Source organism: Aythya marila (genome assembly GCF_965140915.1).
Source record: "Aythya marila genome assembly, chromosome: 2".
NCBI classification, from domain to species: Eukaryota; Metazoa; Chordata; class Aves; order Anseriformes; family Anatidae; genus Aythya; species Aythya marila.
The window spans coordinates 58075968-58097594 of NC_139043.1; the positions used below are offsets into that span (position 1 = coordinate 58075968).

At 39.9% G+C, this 21627-nt stretch overlaps 1 protein-coding gene across 9 annotated transcripts in view; it reads right to left on the minus strand.

Moving 5' to 3' along the window:
- The window catches only part of HECW1 (HECT, C2 and WW domain containing E3 ubiquitin protein ligase 1), a 268296-nt gene that overhangs the window by 40671 nt on the left and 205998 nt on the right, over nucleotides 1–21627 (minus strand). For 8 of the 9 annotated variants that reach the window (XM_082753993.1, XM_082753989.1, XM_082753994.1 and 5 more), the window contains 10 exons: nucleotides 20973–21094; nucleotides 17847–18032; nucleotides 17087–17221; nucleotides 10836–10941; nucleotides 10536–10632; nucleotides 8720–8803; nucleotides 7579–7688; nucleotides 5274–5394; nucleotides 3748–3861; nucleotides 691–843 (listed from right to left, as the gene is read on the minus strand). In XM_082753993.1, coding sequence (XP_082610119.1) covers nucleotides 691–843; nucleotides 3748–3861; nucleotides 5274–5394; nucleotides 7579–7688; nucleotides 8720–8803; nucleotides 10536–10632; nucleotides 10836–10941; nucleotides 17087–17221; nucleotides 17847–18032; nucleotides 20973–21094 — 1228 coding nt within the window. The remainder of the gene's footprint in view (nucleotides 1–690; nucleotides 844–3747; nucleotides 3862–5273; nucleotides 5395–7578; nucleotides 7689–8719; nucleotides 8804–10535; nucleotides 10633–10835; nucleotides 10942–17086; nucleotides 17222–17846; nucleotides 18033–20972; nucleotides 21095–21627) is intronic. The other variant, XR_014316964.1, reaches the window with a different exon arrangement.

The window sequence follows — 21627 nt, forward strand, 5'->3', positions numbered from 1 at the left end:
CAACGCCCAGGGCTGGCAGCCCATGCTTCACTGAACCACATCTGAAAATATCAAAGGGAAAACAACTCCCAGAGACAGAGAGATCTGGAGGCTGATAGAAAAATGAAGAGATCACAATACGCATTCAGAATTTTTGATATAGAACCAATTTGTCTGTTTGCACACGTACATGGCAAAGGGAGGAACCTGTTTGCTCTGCTGGCCTTGCCGTACATGAGCAGGGACAGTGTGGGGAAAAAAAGGTGTATCGCTTTCACTGGGCCTTGTTTAAGGCCTGTAGTAGGTACAGAGCACCAGGGTAGCTCCTGGAGAGCACCTTCCAAGCACAAAGCTGTGTGATGTACCGAAAGACTACACATCCCTTAGAAAGGGGCCCAGGAGAGGAGGACTGGATTAAGCAGAGATGTTCCTCCCCCATCCTTTTCACCTTCACACAGAAGCATGAAAACATCAAGTTGAAAGTAATATGATTAGGACATCTAACAGTACCTAATCACAATTCCTTTTTCAGACCTTGCTGTTGTATTTACACTTACTCCTTTCTTCCTTCTCCCAATCTACTTTCCAGTTCCCGACAGCAGCAATGGTACTGGTATGTAGCCTAGTCTAAACTGACAGCTTTCATGTTTTGTGTTTCCATTTCTGCATGGCTCTAAAAGGATTATTGAATTCTGCATACAATATCCTTACCATTCTAGGTGATTTTCAACAAAGGCAGACATGGGGCTGATCTGTACAGTGTAAGTGTCATTGGCTGAATACTCAAACAGCCCATAATAGGGATTGAAGAGCTCCTGAGACAGAAGGAAGAAGAATTCTCGTGAGGGGCCACTGTAGTCCAGCCTGAAAAGGAGAAAGTAAAGAAGATAAAATGAGTCTCGTTCTCATTTGAGTGATTTTCTTGTTTTTCTTGTGTACATTGGCTGCTACCACCTACCCCTGTGCAATCAAGTGTATCATGGTATATAATCATGGTATATATCTTCTCCCAAAACTTGATTATGAGCCCTAAACAACTCATGATGCTGAAACTTCACCAGCATACTGGTTGATCAGAGAAGAATCACGACTCAGACACATCCCTTAAGTAGTTTCCTCCACTTTTTTGTCTGTTGTTTCAAGGGTTTAGTAAATTGGAGGTACAGAGCTCAGCCTTGCCTTAGCTGGCAGGCTAGCAGATGGCAAAGACTCTTCTATCACTTTTTAACGAGTGGGTTTGAACTGCCTATGAACACCTGGGTTCACAGATCAGACAGCCCAGACAGAAGCAGAAATTGTTCTTACTCCTCTACACCTGAGATGTAACCAAAGATATAATCTACACCCAAGGATGCTTTCATATAGTGTAAAACTGACTATGAGGGCAATATCGAGGAACATCTAGTCTCAGATGAACTCATTTAAGATGAAGTGGGGATCCCTCAGTTGTTTCATTCAAGCTCTCCTAATTTCCTAAGAGTTTCTAATACATGTGGTGTACCAAGTTGTGCTTTGCTGTTGCATGATTTTGCACTGTAGAAAACCAGCATTTCCCCCTTTTTTTTTTTTCCAATTCAAATTTTAAATCAATCTGTTTCCAATTATCTCAACTTGAAAAACAAACAAACAAAAAGCTTCACGAATGCATTAATCCCAGCTGTGATGGATTTATTAAAAACAGGTTGTCCTTTAATGATGGTAGGTAGGTAGGCTTTTCAATCTAAAATAAATCCACATGCAGCAATACGAAGAAAAGATTTGTAGCCACATATCATGTGTGCCAAAACAGTTTGTGAGGTGGGCACTATTCCTTCAACTTAACAAAGGCCAGCTAAGTGGAAAATTGCAGCTGGACCAGTATGCTTTCTAATACATTCTAAGTTACGGAAGCATAATCACAAGAGTTTGAATGATTGATTTGTGCAACTAGAAAGATGATAAAGGACCAGCAGACCCATCTTCTATGCTTTATATCTGGAGATTCAGTATGATTCTCTTTCAGCAGCTTTGGCCCTAGGATCATGTAGGTGAGCCTAAAGCAACAACAGCAAAAGGAGATGGTAATAAGCCCATGTTATATATTTGGTTCAATAGACATTAAAACACTGGTCTAAGAGTGCTGATGGCTGGAGAAAAGAAGTGCAAACAACACCTGCCTATAATCAAAAACCTCCATGGAGGGACCAGATATTGCATTTCTGGGCAACACATTAACTCATCATAAAGCCTTCATAGTTGATTTTCAATGTCATTTTAACTTTGAAACACGTGGGAAGCTCTGCCCATACAGCATGATGTGGCCATACAGCATCAACTATTCAGTGGGGAGTTGCTATCTTGGAGTCCCTCCAGGAGAACCTATACTAGCATTAAACTGCAGAAACCCTGGGGGAGTGTATCTTCAGATGTAAATGAATCAGTGAAGAATGAATGAATTTGCAAATCAAATTGCTTTATGATTTCTCCTGAGGATATTGTGCCACACACAGTAAAACTTATTAGAGATGTGGGGAAAACATAACTTTGGACAGTGTTAGCATACTAGAATACTATTCCAAAAATGCAAACTGAGGTATGCCGCATGTTTGTGATTTACTTGCAAGCCAGCGGCAGAAACAGCTGCAAAAGACTACCTCTATTAGATAATATTGAAATCCATGGAGAATAAAAAGTAAGAATTAAGAAAACCCCTGATACTGAGGTCTCTGAGTAACTCAAAGAGAGATTGGTGACTTTTATTTTCCACTGGCCCTAACATGTCTCTATACAAACTCAGCTCTTCAGAATTCTTCATTTGACGTGCCACCTCAGAGCTTACGGTGTCAGCAGCTGATGGACATGCTGAGAGATGCCCCAGAGCCTTACTGTTTTAGTAACTTTGAAACTGAATTCCTATTCCTATTTTTGTCTTTTTTGTTTGTTTGTTTGTTTGTTTTTCAAATGAAACCTTATATACAAAACTATTAGCAAATACGATTTCAAGCCTCTGTTATATGAAACACTGGAAACACACACAACGTTTTTTTCCATTATAAAAGGATATGGATTAAGCCTTGATTACAATGTAGCTCTTGGGGTGAGATGAGATGGCTTTGAAAGGTTTTGTTTAGACTTAGAAGCAAAAAGTCAGTGGCTTGCTTATCATACATACAATGTTCTGGAATTTGAAGGGCTGGCATAAAGTCTCCTGAGAACACGACTTCTCAAGAGATTTCTATTGCTTTCAGCTTGCAGCTGGGTGAATTAAACAGTTATGACTAATCTTTTAACAGCATTCATGCTTCTCACTTCAGCCAGAAACAAGAGGTCCACATATGGGAAACAAATGATCATTAGATGGCATGCAAAGCAAAATTTTTTTGAACCAAAACCAGATTCATTTTGAAGAGGAAAAGTAACAAAATGGGTAAAGGCCTGGTCTCTAATTATAGTCATGAGAGTGCTTCAGTGTGTAACCATGGGCTTTTAGTTCAGTTTTGCCTTCCATCTAGTCAAAATATTCATGGCGACAAAGTGACATCAGATTTCACCACTTAAATTGTCACTTTGAGGCATCTAGATGGAAGATGCCGCAGGAAAGTGAAGCATTTTTGCTATTTTGATTTTTAACAAACGTTTGAGCTAATTAAGATAGACCATTTGCTCAGAGGTAAAACGAGAACTAAAGTAAAAACAATATGTAACAAGAGGCTCAGCCTTAGTCAACTCTGTAAGTATTTTGCAACATAACAGCTACTTCAAAACTGAGAGCATTTAGTGGTTCCCTACCCTTCCTCGCCAACAAACGTGACGTAGAGTTTGTTCCGCTGGAGCTCCTTGCGTGAATATGCCATTACCTGGTTGAAGGTGCCTTCCAGCAAGTGGTCACGCCGTATAATTAACCTGCAAAGGGAGGCAGAAATAGAGATCTGATGATTCAGTCTGGTGTGAGTCTGTAAGCCTGAAGGTAAACAAGAGCTGGTAAAGAGAGACTCAGTCTTGAGGAAGTCAAATAAAGTTGTGTCCGCTGGTGCACAGCTACTTGACCAGTATGGGTTTTCAGTGAGTTGCTTCATTAAGTTTTCCTGTATGCCTCAAAGGTGAATTTCTTCACAAAGCTGTGATTAGGTTCAAAGTGTTGCTCTACTGCTAACACCCTCTGCTCTCTCTGACACCTCTACACTCAAATTTGGGCTGTCAGTTTCCTGTGTATATGAGGTCACAGCATTCTGGGATTGGCCTCAAACACTTCCCGGATTTAATCCAGTGAATGTGCATGGAATTACTGCTTCTGCAGCAGGGTAAACAAAAGGAGTATCAGCCTCTCCTTGTACAACACACCTCTCACTCCCCTGCCAGCCTCTAAAACAGCTTAATGAATAGTGCATTTAAACACCATCTGTGTTAAGAAATCTTTCTTGTTCATGTGTCATGGACGCTTTAAGACAGACATACTGAAATGTTCTTCACAAATGTCTTGAACCCACTTAGCAGGACACTGAAAGGCATAACCAATAGCAAGGACTCCCAACCTCTGCAAGAATATTTTGATGATGACGTTTGCCTGGAATAAATTGCTTGGTTTCAGGTTTTTTTTCCCCATAACAGATGTGATTTGGTAAGAAGCCAAAGTGATGCATAAATTCAACCAGATGCCCAGGAAATACCTAAGAAACTTATAGTCCTTTAGCCAAGTAGGATGACTCAATCAAGCACAAGAAGGTGCAGAGTTGCAAGCCGACTACTAAGCTGTCTGGGAAGCCAAGTCCACAACCAAGTAACAGAGATCCCCAAAATAGGTGAAGACAGGCAGAAATCTTGCTAGTTCAAATCCAGCAGGGCTAACAGCGTAATGAACTACTGAAAGTTAAAACTGCACGGGATGGGATAACTTCTATAAGGTCATACTCTGGTCCCAAGTTATATTAATATGTAGGTAAAAAGGATTTGGAGTTACTATATTATTACAATGAGATAGATGATAATAATGTCTGGTTAATTACCGTGGACATTTGCCTGAATGGATGATTTTCCTACTAGTAAATTATAGGTAGTAATACCCACATTCCTGTTAAATAGGTAGGTAAGAGAGTATGAATCTGTAAGAAATAAAACTTCCACTAAAACTTCTTGAAGGTCTTTTGAAGAATACATTCTTTTGAAGGATTCATTCTTATCTGATCCTGATGACTCACACATGAAATACAGTCTCTGGTGTGTTTCCCACTTCCTATCAGTGTCTTCATTCATGGATAATGATGAAAGACAATGCTACAACACATTAGACTATTTGACTGACTTGTCATAATACTCACTTAATTTTACCTGGACCTTGCCCATATCCTTTGGCTTCAAGTTTTCGATAGAAATTGCGTAGCTTGGCTTCAAAGTCCCTCCTGTATGGAGAGGGTGCTCTTGCACTTGCTCGCTGCAGTCCTGGTGGGAAAACAAACAGCATTCTGAGGTATAAGGGCTTTACATTCTTCCAAATCATGCAGCTGATGTTTCCAGACAAAACTCACTAACCCTTTAGGAACTTTTTACAGGCATATTTAGGGGTTTTGTGCACTCAGTATTAATTTTGGTCTACCTGGTTTAAATGGAGTTTTAAGATCCTACAATTCAGTGATTCTGATGACTTTCAGTGTCTATATCTTCTTCACTAACAGAACTGTTAAACTGTCCTTGTGTGTGCCTTTGTGTTGCCTGAGCCTTTAACTGACATTGGTCTGAATGGAAATTCAAGCATCAGAAAGGCATGAGAAAGATTGACATGCGTAACTCCCACTCATGGTTGTTGGTATTTAGGTTTTCTTTCCCTTTTGCACTTTTAAGAGATCTCTCTCCTCTGCATAGTATAGGAGATCTCCTTACTTAGCAGGATTAAACCTTTGGAGCTCAAAGCAGTGCTTCTATCTGGAGCCTAGCACCCTGGCCAAGCTGGGAATCGGGTTTCCCAGAGTTAATCTGACTGTATATTAAACACTTCCAGCCATCAACACAAAAACCCTTTGTGGCACCAAGAAGGATTTATGTCAGCAAGAAATGCTACATTTTCCTATTATGATTCACATATACAGCAGATTTGCAGCAATTTGGGACCTGTTTTTTTTGAAATCTGCATTTTCAAAGTGGCTGATTAGTCCTTTTATATGAAGCAGTGCCATGCCATAAAGGGTCAAAGAATGGATCCATGAAATCCCATTTCCCTTTCTCATTAGAGAAGACAATATAAACAAGCTCTTTTATGAGAAATCTGGCAGAAAATCCTCCATAGGAAGGCAAAAAAACCCCATCCACCCCACATTTAGTGGGAGCACAAAGTATCATGATTGCCAGGAGGGAAAGATGTTAGTAATAGTCTCTGCTGGTAAAGCAGAAAGGGGTATTTATTTACATGCTGTGTGAAGAGAATCCCTCAGGACACTTCTTTTCTTTTGTTAGATTTTTTGTGCCCCATGACATAAGAAATTTTTTTTTTTTTTTTTTTTTTTTTTCCATGGGCTATGGAACCAGTGGCAGAAATAAGCAAGCAGACAGCATGTTGCCAGAAATTATTTGCCCTTCTTGTCTTTTTACAAGAACACATAAAGACCAGTGCAGTTCTGTAAGACATGCTCTGGCCAAATACTTATATTTTGCCTTGCAGGAGACTTGTTTATGATCTGTCCTGATGTACAGGAGAGGAACTGTGTTTACAATGCTGTTCAAACTGGACAGTCTGACAAAACAGTTCTTCTGTAGACAAAGGCCGAGCATTTAGCTTCTTCACGTTAAAAAAAAAAAAACAAACGATTTTTACATAGCCACCTTTCAGATTTGGACATCTCTTGTCCATTAATTTTGTTTGAAACCAGGTAATTTAAATGAATGATTTAAAATCTCAGCCAAAAATTGATTTCTTCAGATCACATTTCTGTCTATTTCTCTCAAAATGACCACTGGACACAGCCATGCAGCAAGACTATGGTGGGGGTTGCATATCTTGGCAAAAGGGAGACATTAGCTCCTTGAATTTCTATAGCATAAACAATAACTACAGAGACATACCACAGCTGGAAATAACCTTCTCAGACAGCATGTCGTTCTGGAAAAAATGTTTCCTTTTGAACCTAAGTTAATGGTCTCAATACGGGAGGTCGGACTAGATGATCAAGATGATCCCCTCAGGTCTTAAAATAGATGGGTCTTGGGAAGAGGTGAAGTATTTGGAGCACAAAGTGGAGGTGAGTTAACTTTATAGGAGTACTGGAGATATTGCAATAAACCTTTGATTTGGAAGTTGCTCTTTGCTCCTGTCACATAACATAAATGTGCTTCCATGTGAGAGCTATACTTGGACTGCACTATTCTTTTCCTATCCTAATCCTTTCCAACCATATGAAAAGCAGTAAAATACGTTCCTCCATATGGGCAATTTTTGATCTCTCTCTTCTAGATACTGTTAACATTTCAACAGACACAGCAATGACAACTGATCCAGAAAAGAAGCAGCTTGGGTCGGATTTGGAATGGGCACTGGAATTTGTAGGTTATGCTGGCTCTCAATCTGTTCCTTCCTAATTATCAGGAGAAATACCACAACTGCAAGATTTTGTATTATTCTCCACATCCCCTTACCTGGAGAATTTTGGGGTGATGAGCAGGGTGAGCAGCGAGGAGAGAAACTGTAACCCGGATGGAAAGCGGCCTGCAGTGGTATGTAGGACATAATATCTTCTTCAAAAAGGCTGCATGTAAAAAGTGATATAAAGAAGTTTGGTTCACATTCATCACATGAAGGAATGTAAACATGCAGTATATTGCAAGTCTACTGCAGTTGTAAGTCTGGGTACATCTCTGAATTGCTGGATTTGTAAAACCATAGGTTTCCCAAACAAAGCATGGTCACCAGCAACAAAGAAGAACACAGAAAATTTTATTAGACATTTCATGCTAAGATGGTGCTTCAATTTAGTGACAGAACGTCATGATCTGAGACTATGTGGTAAACGTGGGCAACTTCTACAATTTAGAACTGAGAAACAAACACATGCACATCTGTCTTACAGGTTGTTTTTCTTTGGTCATATATTTGGTCATGTATACCTCAGCTCTGTGACTGTTCAGGTGAAGCTGATGGGAATAACTTCCCGCATTAGGTAGTGCTGTGCAGCATACCCACACCAGCTGGGTAATGCAACATTTTCTATGTAAGCCCAGGAAAATACAAAGAAGTTCTTAACTGTGCTAAACAAAAGCAGTTAGGGCTTAAAGACTAAGCTCCCAAGTCCCAATAAAAGCAAAGCCTTATCGACATTATCCAAACAACATTCACTGTATCTCAAGGTTTCATAAGTGGGATGTAGCCCTGCACATCTGGGCTGCACCACTGTGGTAAAACTAGCAACTTCATGAGCAGTTATATTATTTACTTGTATTGTAAAAGAAAATATTTTATTTTTCCTTTTGAATAAAGGAAATAAGATTTTTTTTTCCATTATAAGGAAACATTTTAACATTTTATCTGCTACTTGATGGTAACAGTTTGAGTTGGCTGGGAATGGAGTTTATTTCACTGATGGAGGCTGCCTTCCAGGAAGTAAGAACTGACTGACATATGTTGGCTGAATTATTTGGTGATGATCACCAGCCATGAATCTATTTTAATTATAAATGGCCTAGAAGATTTAATAAATCTTTCCAATTATGCTAAGAAAGAGACAGCCAACTTCTCTGGTACCGTAAGTAACAATATTATGTTTTTGAACAAATTGATTACCTCAGCAGAATTACTAAATCTGCATCACAGGACAATTTTTCAAGCCCATGTGTACCCTCTGTCCGAATGTAATGGATCTTCTCCCTGAAAAATAAATATTATTGACAAGTGTAGAAAGGAAAAAAGAAAAGGAAGAAAACATGCCATAATCAAGGCATGAGATACATATAAAATAATTATTCCTTGTTTTTTTGCCAGTTCCCATTTCTCTCTTTACAAAAATAGCAGACATCTTAACTGGCTGGTTCATTCTCTAAACTCACTAACAAAGTTGTAAAAAATAATCTAAATATATCATTCAGTTGCCTGATCCTAAAGCAAGAGAAATTATACCATATGTTACAAAACAGAATAATTCTTAGTTTTCCAAGCTCATGTATAGCAGTATAGCTACTGTCACTGACAGACTTTGTGTTGAAGGCTACAACTAACATATCACCTTTCATTAACAGAATTTCACATAATACCACTCGCTTTACTTTTACTTGCCAGTTCTAGCTGGCAAATAGCACTCTAACATATATTTGATAGTGGTTGATAACAGAAGTTACATGGTGCATGTATAGAATCATACATTTTGCTGCTTCAAGTGAATGCTAACAAGAACAGGAAGCATAAGATAGGATCCTATCAACAGATTAGGACCATGGAAAGCACCGCAGAATCCAAGAATATTTATTGTATTATCAAGTCCAAGGGTTCTACCTCACGTCAAGGATGTACTTTAGAACCTTGCTGGCTGGGGCTGTGAAGTTTTGCAGATTCAAGCCCTGTAAATATGGACATATGTCTCCTAGGAGTTTACTTAAGGTCTGCTATATGAGCATTAGATGGTAGCTTGGGATTAATCCTAACCTAAGCTATAATCAAAACAATGACCTGGAGGCAAAGGGCTCGATATCCTGTTACAAATCTCATTACACACTGGCTAAGCTGTCTAGTCCCTATCGCTAGTCAATTTTGTTCTCTGCTCAAAAGGAGATAAAAGCATCATCTGTTCTCCGAGATATGAGAATTCAAATTACAGCTGAGGAGAAAAGCAGTCTGGAACAATTTGATGGTGAAGATAAAAATTTCTCAGTTACAGAAACGTACATCGTGAATACAGGCAGCAGTTCTCATTTTCTCTTCTTTTTATTTGCATGTACTAATTCCTCCAGGAAGCAAGTCTAATCCTTACACCCAAAGAACATTTTGTCTGGCCCTCACGTGTAAATAACAAGTCAGGAGGGCTATCTGCAGAAACTGCACTGCAGGATCTTGAAGGCTTTTCTGTTGCTCCTCCTTCCCTTCTTTACCAGCCCCCAGTTGCATTTTTTACTGCACAGGGCAAACTAAACCCTTAGGCCAAACTCTTAGCTGGTGCATGCTAGCACTGCTGAGACTAAAACAATTAATTTCGCTTTGGTTATGGTCTTTTTTTTTTTTTTTTTTTTTGGAAAGGACTACCATTAAGTCATGAGAATAAAGACAGGAGTATAATCTACTTCACAACGTTCCTATTTCTTCATAAAATCCAGGGTGACTATGTCCATGGCATGTGTGTAGATCCAAACACAAGGTAAAATCCTGGTTCTGCTGAAGTTACTGGGGTTTTGCTGCTCACTTCCATCAAAACATTATTTTAACCTTATCTTCTGAAAAGCAAGGTGATTAACTGTAGGTGAAGACAGTTTTTGCTATTCAGTAACATTTACTGACAGTTCTGCATAGGACTTAAGTTCATCTTTTTTACTACAGTTACCAGAATTTGCTTTGTTCACTACAAGAAATCATTTCTGGAACTTGGTGTCAGCAGTCTGGAACAAAGCAGTACCTGAGTGCATGGTTTCTGGCCAAGCTGGGCTGACGCTCCTGCAGCATCTCAAAAATGTTGGGTTGGCGTAGAAATGCAACAATCTTGTCATTGTAAGCTGGAAAAGCAAAAAAGTGATACAGAGGCTTTATTTAGCACTGTGGGGGCCTTCTGGACGTCACTGTGACTATGTAGGGGCACACTGACTGCACTGCTAATTGAGGCACAGGACAACATGAAGCAGTGCATGTGTTTGATGAGTAGATCTAAAAAACATCTTTGTGAGCACTGCTTTGAAAAGAAAAGGGAAACTTGGCTTACCCAGAGGTAATGTTTCATGATGATGCTGGTTTCGAATAGCTGTTACAAGACTATTGCCTGGTCTGGCCAACAGAGTAACTCCTCTGTTCCGAGAGACTTCAGAGGCCTACAACAGTGGAAAAAAGGGAAAGAATGGGCAAACTGGCAGTCGGCAGCACATCAGTCAGTAAGAATGATTCTGATCTTGGTGTTTTTTTTTTTTTTTTTAGAATGGCCCATGATGCTGACTGACTAAAGGACAGAAAGTCTGCATGAAAATTATAGCTTTACACTTTAACCAGCTTAAAAAAGTCAGGTAACGATGTGTTCCTCATACCTAGGTAGAGCACAGGTCAAAGAAGGGCCACATCATCCTAAAGGATGGCTGCCTAACTTGCGTGACCAGACATGAATGTTGAATCTTATATACTGAATAAAGAACATTATCTGAAAAGTAGATAAAAGTAAAGAGGAAATTTATCACTGTTACTTAATTAAGGCACTTAATTTGAAGAATGACACTGTCCTAAATACACTATCTAGAGGAGGGTTTCATGTCAAGAAGGCAGATACAATAGAAGGTGGGAAAACACCTAGATATAAGGATACAAGACAAACAATGAGGTCTGGCAATGTCTTTGGTAAATCATTATTTTCTGGGTAACTGCATGTGGGCTTGGGCAAACTGAAGGGAACCCACGCCTCACACATGTGTTCCTCCAGAATATCGCCTCAGGGAAGCCAACAGAGAAGCACCACTACAAAATCGGTGCAAACACACCCTGTATGAGGACAAGATGTGCACGAATTCCATTCTACTGGGCAGATGGTGGCTTCCTCCTCACAGCACAAACTGTAGTACTTGGCAACCAGTTCATGAAGAAATTGCCCCAACTCCAATATTTTAAATGCTTAGCTCTGCATCCAAGCAAATAGTGCCAATCCATTTTCAGTGCTATGGCCAAATGCCAAGTCTTCCAACTGGATACAAATGAAAATTGAGAAGCTAAATGTGACTGGCAAGTTGCCTTTGGAACACATAAAGCATAAGAAGTTTATGTGGAACAAGATGCCAGTGAATGCACTTGATACGCATCAATACGCAGGTTAAACAATGAAAAATCTTAATGATTCAAATTAAATTTACTCTAATTGAAAACACAAAACTTATGAAAGTGCATGGTGAACATTTTGCTCTACTATTCAGTTATGATTTTGCTTGTACCCATTTTATATTGTTACACATCTGCTGACTACAGAGAGTTATCCCAGCACCAGGGAGAACAGTCAAGCCTGCAGTACTTAATGGACCGATGTGCTAATCTTGGTCCAATCCTTCTCACCTTTAAAAACAGGCAATTTATGACTGAACTTTCAGGCAGGTCATACACAATGTACTAACTGCAACAGCAGTGAATGCCACTGGGATTGATGCAATTTAATCAGCGTGTACATTTTTGTCAAAAGCTGCGTAAATGTAATGAAATCCTTGGCTGTGAAACTAGTGTCTCCTCTCCAACCCTGTTAAGGAACAGCTTTGAGGTGTACACTTCTCTGCTCTCACTGGCTTGCACTCTAAGTCTTGTCCTAAAGCCATTTTAAGACACAAGACCCTCTGTTCTGGGCCAAAGCTTCTCACCTTCTCCTTTTGTCTCCTCACACCCCCATGGGCCAGCTGACAGTGCAAATTTAGCTCAGGCAGCTTTCGCCTTGTGGCCCAGGCATCTACACTGACAGAAACCATGTGCTCTTCACAGCATTCACTCTTTGCTATGGAAGAAGAGGAGGTGTAGGAACAAGGGGTGCCCTATCAACCATTGCCGCAGTAGGCATGGAGCCTTTCTGGGCACAGCTGTTCCTGGGCTGTCTTTGGCAGCGTAGTGAGGGCCACGCTCTGGCCTGCCCTGTGGTCAGCTGTTAGCAAGGATGTGCTAGCAAAAATGTGCTAGCAAGGATATGCAGGGTGACTGCACATCCTAAGGTATCACACTGTGCTCAGCTTCTCCCCTTTCATGGAGCTTTGGAGGTCAGGCAAGGAGGCCTCTCCCCAGGCCTGAATGTAGAATCAGCTTGTGTGTGAAGGCTGACCATGGGTGAGCCTGTTTTTAAGGGTGGTCTCTGACTCATGTGTGACAAATAGAAATCCTGCACCCCTGTTGCTACCCCTTGGTCATATAAACTAGTATTCTCTTTTTCCTTTCCTTTCCTTTCCTTTCCTTTCCTTTCCTTTCCTTTCCTTTCCTTTCCTTTCCTTTCCTTTCCTTTCCTTTCCTTTCCTTTCCTTTCCTTTCCTTTCCTTTCCTTTCCTTGCCTTGCCTTGCCTTGCCTTGCCTTGCCTTGCCTTGCCTTGCCTTGCCTTGCCTTGCCAGCCTACCAGTGCTGGTAATTTGTGTATCTGAAGACATTCTCCTGAAGCAGTAATTTTGAAAGGAAATGTGGCTAGAGCTCATGAAGGAAAACCTTCACTCCCCGCTTCCCTTTCTTACTCCGGTTTAACAGTTAAAGCCGACCGGATTGTAAGAACCTGGTTCTGTACGCACCTGAACAGAGTAAATGGCACACACTGTGTGGTGCTGTGCTTCTCTTCATCACCATCATTAGATGTTGCTAATGCTATATTTGGATCCTGGTCTTTGCACATTTACACCTCTAAACAATTTTCCTCTGGCAAAACAGCAGGAAAATTCCCAGACATCTATTTACCTTCCATTTTGCTAATACTCCTCTTTCTAATCTTTTATCTAATATAGTACAATTGATTGCTTCAATTCAGTGTTTAATTACAAACGCCTTGTCTGTTCTGACTTTCTAATTGAATCATTTAATTTAGATTACCACCGTATTCTCGTATTAAAAAAAAAAAAAAAAAAAAAAAAAGAGTGACCCCTCTAATGACTTAGTGACCTGGTTCACCTAGTGCAGGGTGATCTGACAGATTTATAGACACAGTTTAACAGCTTAGCAATTGATTCTGGGATGTTGCAACCAGAGGAGAGTCCAAAACTATCACAGGAGCCTTCCAATGATAAAATACTGTTTCCTGGATTTTATATCACTGCTGGATTTGAGAGGCTCCTGCATATTTCAGTCCTTCCACTTGCTTTCTGTGGTTTGGGTCAGCAAAGAGATTTATATACTGCCACATCCTCGTACATCTTGTCTTTCCTACTAATCAGAAACTCTTGATGCTCAGTTATGGATGCCTGCTTCTTTCTTTTTTAAAATTTCTACCCTTTCATCGTACATAGGGACTTCCATTGGAGAAGGAAACCCCCTGAGAGTGAATTGGAGGTTTTCTTTCAAAAATCAGGTAACCAAAAGTAGCATCAACAACCTTTCCTTTCTAAAATATTGATTCCCTTGAAAAAGTAGCATTTTTGTCCATAACATATTATGCCATTTAATATCAAGAATCTACACGGATGGACATTAAGAGCGTTTACAAAGGTAATTAATTTAGGAGAATACTTCAACATAGAGAAAAGCATAAACACTATGGAATAATTTATGAAACACATGCTTTCTTGGAAGAGGGAATGGGGTATTATTATACACATATTTTTTCTAATTAAAACAAAACAAAACAAAACACAACTACAGCCCACCCACCACATACAGATTAAGTTAAAAAGACAGTTTGAATCTCTGCTTGACCTGTTAATAGTTGGATAAACTTTAAATAAGAGGACTTGGAAAACAATAGAAAACCTTCTTCAGCAAAGCTGTGCGACTGTTATCTCTGTTCTTTACTGAGAATAAATTTTAAATGCCATAAAGCAAAGAAAACTGACATATTTGAGGAAACTTATTTGCATATTTTAATTTCATGAAGCAGTCTTAAAACTATATATGAAATACTACAACTGAATTCTTTAGTAGTGATGCAAGGTATTCTAGTCACTATACTGACTAGGCAAGGTTAGCCACAAGAATTTATAGGATTCATGGATGTCATGGAAGGCAGAGCAGGTGATCACCATTTGTTATCTGATCACAACAACCTACCTATTGCACTATACTTAGACAAGGAGATCAAGAGCTTGATGGTAGACAAAACTGGCTTTTGCATGGAATATATCCTCCAGAAAAGGACTATGTTTTGGCCTGAAATTATGAAGAAATGGGGACACAATAACCATGTAAATCATTAGTACCTATGGTTAGCTCTTCTCACTGCGTTTAAATAATCTTGCCTAATTTCAGTTGAATTGGTTTGATTTTACTTCCAACACTTAGTTTTTGCAATGCCTGTTGTCTGCTGAACAAAATAATCCTTTATTTCTATTCACTTTCTAAGAATTCGATACAATGCATTTTCGTTTTGTCTGCTGCTGAGCACTGAGACCATAATTTCTTAGAACTGTAATCATTTCTTCATGATGATTCAGTTCAAAGCCATTGCTGATTGTGTGAACCTGGGGTATTTCTTTTTTCCACTTTGGGCTAACATATGCCAATGATTTTTATCTGCTATTTCCTCAGCTGATCATTCAGTGTCACAAAGTCCCTGGGAGGTCCACACAAACACTCTGATGACCCGTTTTGGCACTTGGGCAGGATGTCAGTGTTGTGTGTGCAAAGACAGGGAGGAAAGTTTTGCCTCTTGTTATCCTAGCTCCTTTCTGTGCCCTCTCTGCCACCCACAAGAAATCTGAAGCTGCACCACTCTGCTCTTCGGCATGCTCACTTGGCATCTGTGCATAATGTTCAAGACTGGTGGTCATCTCTGTTGGTCCTTCATACCACCCTGGTGACAGATTCCACAGGCCATACCACCTGCTCAACAAAGAAACCAACTGGAGCACAGACAGCTGACACATGGTCAGGACAAAGCCCCATTTGTGTCCCAGCAGACACGATTTATATTTATATACAGACATCTAAATATACTTGGAAGAAATGGAATGGAACATGCATTTCTTGATTAATTGGCCAAGTTGCAAAGGGTTGAATCTTTTCCTTGTAAATGGTGGTCTTTCAAGCACTGATCCAAAGTCCTTGGAAACCAACGGGAGTGCTTCCAGTGGAAGGGCTGATAGTCCCAAAGGGGAAGCTACTGGCTGTGACAAAGATGCATAAGTGCCATGGAACCTGGGCAACCAAGACAGGGAGAGGAGGGTGCCAACACTGATGGCTGCATAGACAGAAGGCCCTGTGTCATTGATTGATCATGCCAAACCAGTGGTCTTGATGAACAGTTTACAGTTCCCCCAGAGAAAGTCATTGCTCAGACATATTTAAGTCTTTTCACTCCTTTCTCTGTACATGACATTTTGGGTTTACTGCAAATTATTTTTGCCAGCTTTGCCAGCACTTGCAGAACCGAGTGTATTTCTTGTGTTAGGTTGGCTGAGTTGCTCAGCAGCGTTTCTGTCCTTGACTGGGTGAATTTGTAAGCAAGCCCCAGGCAAACATGGGCCCAAGTATGAATCATCATGCGGGTGACTTTCACATTCATATCACTTGAATCAGTCACAATAAAAGCACTAAACTGCAGGCTGCTGATGGACAGAAGTTGCTAAGCTGGGGGGAAGATATAACTGAAAGAGACATTGATAACACTTCTATCTTCAGAAAATATTTTACTGTATTTACCATAAATGGAAAAAAAAATCATCAAAGCTACTTATGCATGGCCTGCCCTTGGTCCTGAAGTACCGACCTCACACCCTAACCAGCTCCTGATACCAAGCCCCTTTGGCAGTGGGAGGTGTTCAGACTGGTCTGGCTGCAACAAATTTCAATGTTAATTTCACAAGCATTTCTCCTGATGATTTTCTGGAAGAGGAGGATTCTTTGGCCACAATTCATAACTACTCCCATTCAGCTCTGATCTTTACAAAGCTTCAACTGTATGAAGAATCTGATTGCCAGTACTTTCCTCCTTAACACTACAATTCCAAAACAGGATTTATGCTTCTACCATCCTGCACATGCTCCTCAGTGACAAAAATCATCTTTGATGTTTGCCTTTACTAAAGCACAACTAGCATGTCAAACATGGATTCTTCTCCTAAAATCTGTTTTGATGTCATTTCATTTTGGTTATTTAGTTTTACTTGTTTATCATTTTATTCTGAAAATGGTCAAAATATAAACTTCATTAACAGCAAGCACTTACACAAACCCTTCAGAAATAAAATATCCCTCACTTCCTTTGGAAGATAAAAATCCACCACAACATCTGTTCAAACACATTTTAAGTAGGAAGTGTTTTTAATTCTACAGAAGACTGCTGTCAAAAGGAGCTGTATTGATACTAGCACTGTTACCTCTCCAGCACTATAGCTACGAAGTCGCTGAAGATGTTGCCTGTGAGTCAGGTGATTAGGGAGACGACCGTTCTGCAGTGGGATCCTGGGATCTATGAAGGTGGTAGCACGGCTGTTGTGGTCAACGAAGAAAGACTGAAACACACAGGAACAATGTACAGGGGTTATTTTTGTAAGGAGAAAGCCAACATTGACAGTATTATGGGATCATAAAGTGAAAATCACTGACAACTGTGTTTCAGAAATCTCCTGCTAAGGATATCCATGGATGGTATCTGCAAATGACAAGACTTTCTTAGCCTAAGCTAGAACAGCTCTTGGGAAATGCCTAAAGCTACATAGCTCAAAAACACATGTAATGTCCATGAGGTAAACGAGGCAGAAGAGAACAAAATTACCAGGGAACACTTCTTTAACCTTCTGGGTAGTTTCAGAAGTCACCCAGCAATGCTTAATGGAGGCAGACACTAAGCCAAATTTTGCAGTCATGACATATCTAAGCTGTAGACGAAACCTTTTTGTTAGTCCAGTGTTGCCTTGGCTATGGAGTGATATTCCACAGAAGGCTAGAGGGTCACCACTATGCTCTGAAGTATTTGTTCCTGAAAATTTTTTCTGCTTTTAAAATAACTCTGCTTGCTGCAAGTATTGTTTAAACCAAATCTTCACCAGTTTTGAGTCGAGAAAGAAAGGACCTCCAGTGATTTTGTAGGCTGATGTGCTGTGTTAAGCAAGTGATTAGTTTTGTTGACACACTTACCTTGCCCTGCTGGTCAGTTTTTATCTCCCAGCCACGAGGAAGTTCTAGTCGGGTGTCAGCAAACATGTTTATAAAATTTACCAGGTCCCTGTTGTGCTGATAGCGCTCGAAATTACGAGCATCTCTACGGATCTTCAGAATCATATGCTTCAAGCAGGTACTGTTAGTAAAGACTCGATAGGCACTCTATGAGATGGAAAACAAAAGTGAGGAAAAGCAATTCTGGTATCAAAACAACAGTTATTTCATGGGACATATGCCCAAAGAACTGAAACATATACTGTTCAAGTCAAGAACAATTTTCATCTCATCGCATTGATTTGAATGTCTGCTTTACACAAACATCTAAAAGTAAGAAACAGCCCACACACTACACACAGCTAGCCTGTGCATAGGCTGCCTCCTAAAGCACTCCCAAACCAGTCAGCTAAAACACCACCCACTCTAGATGCACACACTTGTGCCTATTTCAGTGTTTTCACAGTCCAACAGAAAGCCTGTTTGTGTGACTGGATGATCCCAGGAAGATGCAAAGGCAGCTGTGAACATATATTTATGGTATAATTCAAATCAAGATGTCTGTGATAGAACTCATCGACTGAAGAGGATTGCATTACAGATGTCTACATCTGAGCTTGTTAACTTATTTATGGTCACTTTATAGCCACAGGACAGAAACAGACACATTCAATTGTCTATTTTTGGAAGATAATGAAACGCTTCCTGGAACTGAGTATTTGTTTCTGCACTGACTAAAAAGCATGTCAGATGGAGATGTTTTCCTGAGTCAGATGAACATTACCCCTGAGGCAGGTAGTTGTATCTCACCATGGACATTAAACACACCTCTTAGGGGAGCATCCACTGATGCAGATTGGAGTTCGTTAGTGTTGATCTGGCCGCAGAATAGGAGCCAAAGTGAACTGTATTTTTTGCCACAGGATATTCAACAATACAGTACCACAAAATACACGTGCAATGTCAACACTTTTTCTCAGGCTGCTCCTGGATATTTTACTTAAGGGAGAAAGCTCAAGGCATGGTAGGAAACTATAGAAATCTGCATGCCTTCTGAGCATTTCACTAGAGAGAAAATGAGTGTGCTGGTCCTATTGGTCAGCGCAAACAACTGAATTACTCGCTGAAGCTTTTGTTATACTACACAAAGTACTTTCTGCTGTCCTGGTCTTCTTGAGCAATAAAGGGTCATTGGAGGATATGTCCCTCCAGTGAAGTGAGCCCCAGTGTGTGTATCTGTGATCTGCCCAGAGAATCTGACCCAACAGCTTTCAATTCTCAATTTCTGTGTACTTTTAATGCATTTTAACCACTACAATGCAATAAAACATTTACAAGTATTATTTTTATCATGTAAGGATTTGTCATTGTGGTAGTGTTGAGAAGGGAATATACTTCTTGCAGGTCAGTGTCCCTAATTATGGTAAAAGCACTGGTGTATGTTGTGAAATCACAGAGATATGATCTCTGCCCTGAAGATATGACCTGGTTATTACCCAGGAAAGCTTCATGATTGCAAGTTGCTGAGTTCACAGCCTACTCCATGACAGAAGTTATATTTTGATCTGATGCTTGATCAATAACGGAGTTTTTGCACTAGGGAAACGAAAAATGTAATGGAATTTTATCCCTCCACAGAATTAAAATACCTGCAAAATGAAAGCCTTTTCCTTTTAATTCTAACTGCTGGATAATATTTTCCAATCCCAACTTCATTGGTATAATTAATAGCTTGAAATTTTAATAAGGGTGTGTGGTTAAAATATAACAACCATGTTAAACCAAAAGTTACGTGGGCCATTATTTCTGTGCAAGTGGAATCTGTATGACTATTTGATGGATGTTTCAACAGATTGTTATGGCTCCCATATTAGAGACGATTTTATAAGCTCAAACTGAAGGCCTCTCTTTACTTTTTTATTTCAGTGAGAAATGAAGTTGGGACCTAATCTCTTGTGAGCTATTCCTTGTACCACTATAGAATCATTTGTTCCTTTTGCAAACAGCTATGCCAAAGGAAAATGATACAGCTTCCAGCTATAAATCATCATATATCATCCTGTCAATGGAAGAAATTATGTGCACTCCATAGCATAGTTCAGGCAATTTTAGATGAGTTAATATATCCCTTCCTCTGCAGGATGCAATAATCTCAGGGGCAATAAACTTTGCCAGAAACTTGGAAATGGACAGCTGGCTTCAGCACAACAAGTACAACATCCAGAACAGGACATTTGTCATTAGCTAAGGACCTGTGCAGAGACAACTCTTAAAGTGCTTTTTTAAAAATTTTACTTTCAAAAAGAAAGGCCATCACTACCCAAAACCAGATTTTCTAAATATTTTGAAGTTGCGTGGGTGTCTAGTTGAACCTATATTCAAGATGGGCAAACTAGGACTGGAACCTGATAACTACACATCCCTGTGAGATCTCCCTATCTGCTTCCTCCTGGTTGACCTACCATTAAACTTTTTCCATTCCACATCAGGTTTGCAACAAAACATACAGACTTATTGAACTAATTAAAAAAAAATAAAAAAGAAAAGAAAAGAAAAAAAAGAACTGATTTGAATATTTAAAAATTCAGTTTCAATCTTTTTTTTTTTTTTTTTTTTTTTTTTTTTTCCCCCAAAACAGATACACTGACTCAAGTCAGTATTTCTTTCACTGCATTATGCCCACCTGCTTCTTGGGAGTGCAAACTGCAGGAGTAAATAATTTTTCCCTCTCTGTTCCCCTGAGATTTGGTGGAATCTGAGTAAGATTTCTCAGGAACATGGCTCCAAAGGTAACAAACTCACTCCCTGCAGCAACAGACAACAGAATCAACCAACCTGAAACCAAGGATTCCTGCTTAATCTGGAAGGGTAACATTAATGAGCTTCTCTGTGCTTCTCAAGGAACTCTGTGTATGAGGCAGAATTCCAGAAAGATTTTTCTTGGATCAGTCTGCCTGTGTTATCCCCAACCTGGTCTGGTGCTCAGAGAGGACAAGTGAGCCCCAAGCCACACAATTCAAATTCAGTGTGCATTCTACCTGAAGGCCTGGGGCACAGAGTCTGGACTCAGAAAGCAGTAGTGCAAGAGAGCAAATTGTAATTACTCACATAGTTTGCATGCAGCACAGTGAAGAACTCGGGATTGGTGATAAACTTCACAGCTGGAGACTGCAGGAGTAAGGTGATTTTTTGAGAATTCACAGGAGAAAGTGAACCTTCCCTCCTAATCTCTGGACAAAACAAACAAACAAACAAACAAACAACAAAAGCACCAAAATTGTATTAATATAGTCGCAAGCATAGTCTAGTATCTAACCTTTACTGAACAGCAGCATCCTGCCCAATGCACCTACCCTCTCTGTTTTACCAAGATAAGTCTGCTGGCAAAACTGTAATCATTCTTATGGTTAATGCTGCAGTGTTTACAGCAGCAGGGCAGGAGCTGGATGCTCTTCTATAGTGTTTGTTAAAAACCTCTGGGTCATATCAACTGCTGTCTCTGAACATCAATGTGACCACAACAGTTTTTACCAGGTGACACTACTGTTACCAAGTCCTGACTGTTTCCTTGCACTGTTGATTTTGGAGAGAGCAGATTTCCCAATCCAGACTGAGGGGGATCACCAGCAGAAAGCATCTGGTAGCAAGGTTGAGACAAGGAAGTCCCCTGCCCCACCCATTTCCATGTTAGTGCTGCAAAACATTACCCTTTACTTGTAATTGCATCATTTTTGGCAAGTCCATGGTTTTGTTTACTCATATG